Raw genomic sequence first — 10,686 nt, forward strand, 5'->3', positions numbered from 1 at the left:
TTTTTTTTTTTTTTTTTTTTCCCCCCCCCCCCCCAGAATGCTACATCTTTCCGTGTTTGCTGATTTTTAAAGTGTTTTTTAAAATGCCTTGTGGGGCCACTGCCCAAATTTTTAAATATTTGACAAAGGGACAGTAAAATATTTTTTACTTTTCTTCTGTAGTTGTATTTTTCTTGGTTAGAAATTACTTGATTACAAATTATTGTAAAGATCAGGAAGTTCAATGCTTTATTAAGCATTTGTTTTCAGCCACTCAATAAGCAGGCACTAGTGGGTGGTGTTTTAGGTATTTATTTTGGGATTGAAAATTGCTCCCTGGTATCCTCAGCTGAGCCACGTAGGTTTTTCCTCTATGTTCATTGTGGCAGCTTGAAGTTACTTGGTGCCTTATGCCCCTTATCTAGGTGGCCAAACCACTTCCGTTAAGTGCTTTCTTTATTTAGTGAACCGTGGTGCCAAGTGAGCCAGAAGGCAAGTGCTGCAACCCACATGCTTCCTGTACAGCACACAGATCCCTTCCATTTGCCCACTGCTCAGAGTTTGGGGGTATTCATGGGCTCTGTTGGGGAGTCCCATAGACTTGCTTTGCAGGTTGATCTTCACGATGGCTGGAATTGTGGACTGACACTAGTTGCTACTGCACTCAGTAATCCCCATCTGCTTCTTGTCTGTTCTGACCCCCTGAGAACATCCTTCCCTGTTCCCCAGCCCTTAAGAATGTTTGTATTGGGCCGGCCCAGTGGCGCACTGGAGAGTGCGCCGCTTGGGAGTGTGGCGGTGCTCCCGCCGAGGGTTCGGATCCCATGTGGAGACCGGTTCCCGCTCACTGGCTGAGCGTGGTGCAGGTGCAACACTGAGGGTTGCGATCCCGTTGCCAGTCCCCGGTACAGGCGCGACACCGAGGGTTGCGATCCCGTTACCGGTCAGTAAAAAAGACAAAAAAGGGAAAAAAAAAAAAGAATGTTTGTATTATTTATGTCAGTGAAATTTGGGAGGAAAAACTCAAACTATAATCTTGAAATGGGAGTTCCCCTGCTACGTTTGACCATTTGATGCATGGTGAAATAAAGTGTACAGGGAACGCAAGCTGTTTCAACATGCTAAACCAATTTTCTCCTCCCTTCAACCCAAAATACCTTTCAAATAAAGATCTTTTTTGAATCATGAACACCCAAATCAGATTATTCTTAGTGATTTAAGAGGAAGCAGAATTGGGGGATGGGCTTTAGAAATGGCTATAAATGTTAGCAGTTCTTTTTTTTTTTTTTTTGTCTTTTGTCTTTTTCCGTGTCTGGCAACGGATCGCAACCCTCAGTGTTGCCCCTGTACCGGGCCGGGGACCGGCAACTGGATCGCAACCCTCGGTGTTGCTCCCGCGCCTCGCTCAGCCAGTGAGCGGGAACCGGTCTGTATGTGGGATCCGAACCCTCGGGCGGGAGCGCCGCCGCGCTTCCCAAGCGGCGCACTATCCAGTGCGCCACCGGGCCGGCCCAAATGTTAGCAGTTCTTATTCAAGGGAACAGAATTACTGAAAATTGCCTCAGTCCCTGAGAGTAAATGCACAAATAAGCGAAAAGAAAGCCAAGTAATATAGAATGTACTAACTGGAGTTGCGTTCCCAAACTACAATGCAAAACTTTAGAGAGCTAGGATGCATCATTTGACTTTTCCCTCACTATATATTTCTTACCATGTAACGTTTTGAAAGGGCGGTCAAAAGCACACCCACCAATGTTCAAGACACAGGACAAGTGTGATGGTTTGACTGCTCTGAGAATCTGGAACTTACAAAACAAAATCTTACTCATGTATTCTATAACCTATTAAGATATTTGAAACCTCCTTTACAAAACATTACCTAGTCAATGTCCTAGAAAAAGGTCAGTAAGACAAAGTCAAGTCAGGAAGTCTTTGGAGGGGTACAGGTGGAAGACAAACACTGGGTATCCCCTGCACACCAGCCCCCCAGACTTCTGTATGAAAAACTGATCAATACCTAAAGAGAAATCATTAGACGGATAGTGGGATAAACAATGTAGTCCTCACAGATGTCTATGAAAATGAGCACCACAGTGAACCACTATTGTGTAACCAAACTGATTTGAAATAATGTTCTATTTGAAAATAAACCAATTGTTTAAAAGGCACAATCCGGGATGTGGGAAATGAGAGGAGGAGGAAGAGACTTAAGAAAAATACTTCACATACTATTTTTAAAGTTATCTTCGACATTATTTCTATGCATCATTTAACTGTAAGATGCAGTGGAAGGTAACTAAATATTTAAGAGAAGTTTCCTTATAAAAAATATTCCAGTTAACAAATAACTGGGTTTCTGACAGAGGGAGGGAGAGTGAGAGAGAGAGAATATGAGAATGCTTATACAGACATAATCAATTTCAAGTATCATATTTAGACCCTAATTTGGACAAGCTTATAAAACAAAAAAAGTCTGAGAGACTACTGGGGATATTTAACACTAAATTTTCAATATTAAAAATCATTAATTTTGTAAAATGTGATTGAGTATACTGTGCTTATGTTAGAAGTTTATTTACAAATGAATTCATATGATGTCTAAGATTTGTTTCAAAATAATCTGGAGGGAATGGGGTGGTGAGAATATAAGGGTGCTGCAAAAAGTTCATAGAAAAAAATGGAATTAGAAGATAAAAATAAAAAATGTAAACTATCTCTCAACCTAAGCTCCATCAAGTTAAAGACACTTTTGTAAGCGATGATAACCATTTACTCCATCCCTAAAGAACTGAGTGTCCTGGGAATTTAACTATGTCAATGCAGTCTATTTTATATTACTAACTGAAGAAAAAAAAAACGGGTGAGATTTAAAGATTTTTTAAGATTAGGAAATAAAAAGACAGAAGGAGCCAAATCAGGACTATAAGGTGGATGCCTAATGATCTCCCATAGAAACTCTTGCAAAATTGGCCTTGTTTGATGAGAGGAATGAGCAGGAACATTGTCGTGGTAGATGACTGTCTGGTGAAGCTTTCCCAGGTGTTTTTCTGCTAAAGCTTTGGCTAACTTTCTCAAAACACTTTCCTAATAAGCAGATGTCTTTGTTCTTTGGCCCTCCAGGAAGCCAATAGCAAAATGCCCTGAGCATCCCCAAAACTGTTGCCATGACCTTTGATTTTGCCCAGTCCACTTTTGCTTTGACTAGACCACTTTCACCTCCTGGTGGCCATGGCTTTGGCTGTGCTTCATCTTCAGGATCTTGATGGGAAAGCCATGGTTCATCTCCTATTATAGTTAGTTGTCCAAAGAAATGTTTCCGGGTCTCGATCCCACTTGTTTAAAATTTCCATTGAAAGCTCTGCCCTTGTGCGCAGCTGATCTGGGCACAACAGTTTTAGTACCCTCGACTGGAAAGTTTGCTCAACTTTAATTTTTCAGTCAAAACAGTGTAAGCTGAACTGAGATGTCTGTGGTGTTGGCTATTGTTTCTGCTGTTAATCATGGGTCCTCCTCAGTTAGGCCATGAACAAGATTTTTTTCCTCACAGATTGATGTGGATGGTCTGTGGCTACAGGCTTCATCTTCAACATTGTTGCATTTCTTCTTAAAACAAGTTATCCATTTGTAAACTGATGATTTCTTTGGGGGCGCTGCCCCCATTAACTTTTCATAAAGCATCAATGATGCCACCATTATTTCACCCAAGCTTCACCTTAAACTTGGTTTGTTCTTGCTTCAATTTTAGAATTCATGTTGCTCAGACAGGGGCTCTTTTCAAATTGATACCTTACCCTATTTAGTGCCTCAAACTAGGTTCTATTCAGATATTATAACAAGTTAGTACGAGTTCATTTTGGTGCAGAAATCCATGCATCGTTTTCTCATACTGTGCATTTTCCATGAACTTTTTGAAGACCCCTTTCATAGATCAAGTAAGAATGCTTATACATAGATAATCCTGGAAGCTGGACAATGAATAAATGGGGGATCATCATACAATTCTTTTGCACATGTATATGTTTGTAATTTTGTATATATTAAAAAATGTAGTGAAAATGATTTTGAATTTAAATATGCTTAATCATGGAAAAGGTTATCTACTGTAATTCATCTGTAGTGATTTCTGTGCAAGAGTTGGGTAGGTTTACTACAGACCCTAGCAAGATGAGTGTCATGGACTGTGATTATTTTACTTTTGAAAAACTAGCTATAAATAACAAAGATTTTAAAAATTACTCATACTTTTGTAAATGACATATTAAAGTGAAATAACAAATATAAGTTCCTAACATTTCCAACTTTTATATAAAACCTCATACTTTTATCAAATTTTCAAATTAGACTTAATGTGCACTTAATATTTACCCCGAATCTAACATTACTACATGTTCTAATAAAGAGAAATGTAATGAATGATTAGGTTTGTGAAAGAGCATATTTCAGTCCAGAGCAATAGTCAACTAGAACTAGTTTGATGCTCTAAATTACTTCTAACTACACAGAAAAGATGCAGAATGTAGTGTTTGTTTTAGTTTATTAATTTATTTTGCAGGAATCTTTGACTTTCCGAATATGTACTGTTTGGAGGTACGATGCATGCATAGCCTTGTAAAATGCCTTTGTACAATTTCATCTCAAAATAATTTCATTCACAGCATACACAGAAATCTAAAAGAGACATGGTATTTACAAGATTTAATAAGTTCTTGCTGCTTTAATGAAGAAACTGATCAATTCTTTTACAGAAAAGAAACATTGGACATTGGGTGCCATTATAAATAAGAATTCTGAATTGTTCAGTCTCAAAGCAACTTTTCATGGCTTTAGAAATTTAAATTGAGTAATCATTCTATTAATCTCTGAATGCCCAAGCCATGCAAAATCTACTTGTATTAAATATTTGGGGATGCAAATAATACAGAAAAAAATCATGTCTGGTGAATGTGAAAACATCCTCAGAATTAACTTTTACAATAGGAAAATACTGTTAATTCATTCAAAAAGATACAGTAGTGGTGCAACACAGACAGTGCCCAATTTATTCTGATTTTTAATGTAACATTTCAATTGTCATTTTTCTTTCTCTACAGATATACAGACACACACTGTAACATGGACTCATTCAAGGTCTAACAATGTTACAATATTAAAATAATTCAGTTTTTAACTATAAAGGGACGTCTTCACATTCCAGGATACATCACTGATATTTTTAAAGGATGATTCTTTTATGCCTTATATTCTTGCTTTTTATTTATACTGCCAGAAAGACATTACAATAACCTTTTAAAGGACTATATAAAATTGAGTTGCCACAGAAAGTTGGTTATGAACCCTAGATACCTGTGACAAAGCAACGACAAAATTTAAGGAAACACTGATTTCTTTTAATAATTAAAAAGTACTAAAATTGAGACCAGCTCCTTAAAAATTAAACTGCTTATCACACTTCCCATTTCTTCCAGGGAAATAGACAAATTAGCAACATTTTCCCCACCATCATTAATCTGCTCTAAAACTACATTTTTACAATGCATTTCTTTTGTTTCTTAAGACCCCCTGCCTCTACTCTCTCCCAAACAAGGTCAATATCAATTCAGAACATTTTACAATGCTTAGAAAGTTTCTGGCTCCTCTATTATAAACTTTTAGGAACTACTCCAAAATTTATGGGGCAATGTACAGAATGGCAAACGTGCCTTCTAAAAACCCAGCTTATAAAACAGTGAAATAATGTAAAATGTATAGTCAGTTCTATGTTACCAGATACATGAAACTAGTCGTATTTTAAGAAAACCTCTTACAAGAAACAAGAAGTACACCAACTGATCCAAAGAGCATAGGCACCTCAGTAACCAGGCATCATCCAATTTATATCCTGCTACTTATATGCCACTTATCTGTACATACCAATCTGACTAGGAGACACTTTAGAAAAGGCACCTTGGAAGGTTAGTGAATTCTTGTTCCAACTGGTCATAGGCAAGCAGCAGCCTATATATGGGACACAGTTCAATATATCAAATTTATCAGTGTCAAATCATTTTGCTCATTTTAAAAACTGAATACAGCCTATGTTGGCATATAAAACTTGTAGGCAATTAAAAATTAATGTGTACGAAACTTCCTTAAAGTCAATCTCTGATGTCTCATACCCCACCCTCTACACCTATGAAATACACCGTCTTCTCATTTTTCCTAGCAGGTGAAAACAATGATTGACTAGATATATTACCAAAGGACTGAAACCACGCATCTACTGTATGAAAACAGCTTATTAGCCTTGATGTATTTTCATGCAATAGTTTTAAAGTCATCTACATGGTTTTAATAAAGCATCAGACTTTTCAGACATGCTACTTTCATTCTCAACTGCCAACTGCCAAGTTAATTGCTACTACTTCAGCACATCACTGAAGACTGGTAAACCTTTTAGCTAGGACACCAAGCAGTATATATATTTTTTCCCCTAAATTGTTACTGAAAACCAAGTTGGGTTGACCATTACTAAAGAAATATGAAACCATACAAAGGCAAAGGCATATTACAGAACAGTAGGATTGCTAGACTGTTATTGAAGACAGAGACCAGTGTTACAAAAGCCTTTAAAGAATGCTGTTTTTAGGTCCATGCTTTTAAGCCTGTTTTCTTACCATTATTTTCACAGTTTTGCCACAGCTGTTGTACGAGTGATGTTTTATCAGGGTAATTACATTACCACGCCTACTTTGGGAGACGAGTGGATATATTTTGGGGAATTTTCCACATAAGAAAAAATGTTTTCAAAGCTACAGAGTGTGAAATTATGATTTTGATGGAAAACTATTATGAGTTCTTATGCCTTTGGTTTCATGATGCTATTAAGTGCAGCTTGTTTTTCCAGGTTTGCCATGGATTACTGTTAAATCAGAATACAATGACAGCATGAAGGGTGTGTATATATGTTTGTTGAGGAGGGCACCTAGTATGAGAAAGTGGATATTCCTAAGGTTATAACCTCAGGTGAAATCCCTTAGGATGGGAAAACCTACCAACTTTATTGCTGTTTATATTCACCAAAATGAGGGGAGATTCCAAAATCCAATACTGAGCTAAGAAGAAAATTCAACAATGGCAGAGACCTTAATTAAATGTGCTATTATTAATTGTCCAGTGATGTACCCTAATGAATCACATGATTTTACATCTCTTCAGTTATCCACACCTTGAAGTTCTGTTTCATAAATAAGGAGTGTTTTAATATTACCTGAACTGCCTGAATGAACTCAATATGATCGCTGAATACAGCTATGTTCAATTTAAAAAGTTCTTTGTTTCAAAGTCCTCTGTATTTATCTTTCTTTTAATAATATTCCTTGAGTAGCCTTCTCTTGCTCCCCAAATAATGCAGTGTGCAACTTTATGATATTGGCCAACTATAGTTTCCCTCACATTAGTTTATTCACATATGTGCATATAAATCTTAACTGAACAGCTAATATTGATTTTTTCCAACTAAATTAGGAATATGGCACAAAGTATTATCTGTGCTGTAAACATCATGAATTCATAACAAAATTGGAAGGAGGAAAAAAAAAGGCCCTATGGACTGCAAACATTTCTTAAGAACCACAGCTGAGCTCAAGATTTCCAAATGGATTTTGGAATGGACTTACATTTGGCATACATTCACTGTGCTATTGGCAAAGCGCAGTTTTACAAGAATGTCATTTATAAAATCATACTTTATAAGGACCTATTTGTTATTTTTAAAACGAATAGCCTAATAAAAGCATGCAGTAACTTAAAAAATATATCTCTCATGTGGCATAATTAGGTCTTAGTTACCAGTGTTGATACAGCTTGATGAATCATTGTACAAGCCAAAGGGATCTTATCACCTCTGATTGTACTTTCAAACAAAGGGCATAATATGCCTAATTCCTGACTGCTACAAATCACATTTTAAAACATCTTGTTTGTGTATATGTATGTGTTTGAATTTACCCCTGAAAAAAGCAGCAATTGCAAATACCCTTATCATCTTGTCCAAAAAGAAAATCATATTGTGGGTGAAGCATGGGGAGCCTTGGTTTTCCAGAGCGCTGTGACCAGGTAAGTCTGCTCTGGGAATTCACAGTTTGTCTGCATAAACTGTAACATTTCATACCATGATTCAAAGTTCTAGTTTATAAAATAAGGGCTATTCAGCAGTAACTATAACAATTGAGATTCCACAGAAGAGCTCTTGACTTATCTATGCACATTCTTTCAGGGGTGATTCCTTTCCCAGTTTCAAGTATCCCTTTCTATCTCTCACTCTGCAGTAAGTTGAGAAAGGAAAAAAAAAAAACACCTCCCCATTTTCCCTTTCATGAGCACAGCGACCACAGTGCCATTCCTCTTCCCCCTGTGCAATCGGAAATGAAAAGGCTGGGCAGATGAACAGATTCCCAAGGTTTCCTTTTCTTCTGGTGGGTGCTCAAAGTTTCACTCTCAACCTGGTGCCAACTCTTCTGACTTCAAGTGTACCGTGGCATCTCACACTGCTCACAGCGATTTAGTGCTGGGTGATTGAGAAAGGTGCAGCTGTCACAATTCCATGGAGCCCCTTCATAGTCTTCATCTCGGGGATGTGTCCGAGGACTCTGTTTGGTGCCAGTTAGATGCTCTGAAGGAAGTTAGGATTAAAGGAGAGAGAGGGGGGAAAAAAAACCAGATTAAATTTTGTTTAAGTATAATCCAAACTGAAATAAAAACTACCACAAAAAGTAAGGGAGGTAATTTTCTACCATATCTAATGTGTAAGCCAATTAATAAACATATCTACTGGAAATGCATAACTGAACAGAAAGTTTATAATATATATTCTACTTTGTTCTAAACAGTTTACTTCCTGCTCTAAGGAGAAGACGGATAGAAGTCCAGAATAACATGGACCAATGGAACAGAACAGAGAACTCAGAAATCAACCCACATATTTACAGCCAACTGATCTTTGACAAAGGCAGCAAGAACGTACATTGGGGAAAAGACTTCCTCTTCAATAAATGGTGCTGGGAAAACTGGATACCCATTTGTAGAAGAATGAAACTTGATCCAAACCTTTCACAGTATACCAAAATCAACTCAAAATGGATTAGAGACCTAAATATAAGGCCTGCAACTTTAAAACTACTAGGAGAAAACACAGGGGAAATGCTCCAGGATTTAAGACTGGGCAATGACTTTATGAATAACACCCAAAAGCATAGGCAACAAAAGAAAAAACAAACAAATGGGATTATATCAAACTAAAAAGCTTCTACACAGCAAAGGAATCAATCAATAGAATAAAAAGACATCCTACAGAATGGTAGAAAATATCTGTAAAATATGCATCTGACAAGGGATTAATATCCAGAATATACAAAGAGCTCAGACAACTTTACAGCAAAAAACCAAATAATCCAATTTAAAAATGGGCAAAGGTGCTGAATAGACATTTCTCAAAGGAAGACATACAAATGGCCAGCAGGTATATGAAAAAATGCTCAACATCATCAGGGAAATGCAACTCAAAACCACTTTGAGATATCACCTCACCCCAATCAGGCTGGCTATTATAAAAAAGAAGGAGAATAAAAAATGCTAGCAAGGATGTGGAGAGAGAACTCTCCAGCACTGTTAGTGGAACCGTAAATCACTACAGCCATTAAGGAGAACAGTATGGAGGTTCCTTAAACAACTACAGATAGAACTACCATATGATCCAGCAATCCCACTACTGGGGATATATCCAGAGGATTGGAAAACATAAGGTTGAAGGGATACCTGCACTCCCATGGTTACTGCAGCTTTATTTACAATAGCTAGGTGATGGAACCAACCTAAATGACTATCGATGGATGAATGGTTAAGGAAATTGTGGAATATATACACTATGGAATACTACTGATCCATACAAAAGAATGAAATTCTACCATTTGCAACAACATGGAAGAGCGTGGAGAAAATTATCCTAAGTGAACCAACCCAGGTAGAGAAAGAGAAATACCGCATGTTCTCACTCATAACTGGGAGCTGAATCCATAAATAAACAAATGAACGATAAAGAGAGACAGAGAGAAAGAAAGAAAGAAGTAACAATCACAGTAATATGTTGAACTTTTAGAAAACTAGAAGTGGAAAAGGGGCGGGGGGCTGATGAGGAATTGGTCAACGGCTACAAAAAATGATTGCTTGCGTATTGTAATCATGAATAAGCAAATAAGCTAACTATACTGATCTAACCACTACACATTCTACACAATTACTGAAAATCAACGTTGTACCCCACGTATGTATAGTAAAAAAAAAAAGTTCAGAATACATTGCTTTCCTAGTTCATTACCCATAGACAGTAAACAGTTATGCTTTATTCCAGCCAAATTTAAAAAACGAGAAATGTTTTATTGCATGTTAAATTAATTCTGTCTCTTCTACAAGTTTTCCCTGACAACTTCAGCCTACTTTGACTTTTCCTCTCTATAGTACTATCCATACTGTATTAAACATCTGACTGGACTGGCCGGTTAGCCCACTTGGTTAAGAGCACAGAGCTGATAACATCAAGGTCAAAGGTTCGGATCTCTAAACCGGCCAGCTGCCAATAAAATAAAATAATCCATCTGACTAAATGTGTGCCTTCTTGGGGCCGGCCCGGTGGCGCACTGGATAAGTGCGCCGCTTGGGAAGCGCAGCGGCGCT

General features: G+C 37.4%; 1 protein-coding gene across 2 annotated transcripts in view; it reads right to left on the reverse strand.

Moving 5' to 3' along the window:
• Positions 1-4,496: 4,496 nt before the first annotated feature.
• The window catches only part of TAB3 (TGF-beta activated kinase 1/MAP3K7 binding protein 3), a 58,656-nt gene continuing 52,466 nt past the window's right edge, over positions 4,497-10,686 (reverse strand). For both annotated transcript variants that reach the window (XM_008590441.1, XM_008590442.1), the window contains exon 10: positions 4,497-8,629. In XM_008590441.1, coding sequence (XP_008588663.1) covers positions 8,481-8,629 — 149 coding nt within the window. In that variant the 3' untranslated portion in view covers positions 4,497-8,480. The remainder of the gene's footprint in view (positions 8,630-10,686) is intronic.

The sequence above is a fragment of the Galeopterus variegatus genome, unplaced genomic scaffold (genome assembly GCF_000696425.1).
Source record: "Galeopterus variegatus unplaced genomic scaffold, G_variegatus-3.0.2 Scaffold6098, whole genome shotgun sequence".
In the NCBI taxonomy this organism is placed as follows: domain Eukaryota; kingdom Metazoa; phylum Chordata; class Mammalia; order Dermoptera; family Cynocephalidae; genus Galeopterus; species Galeopterus variegatus.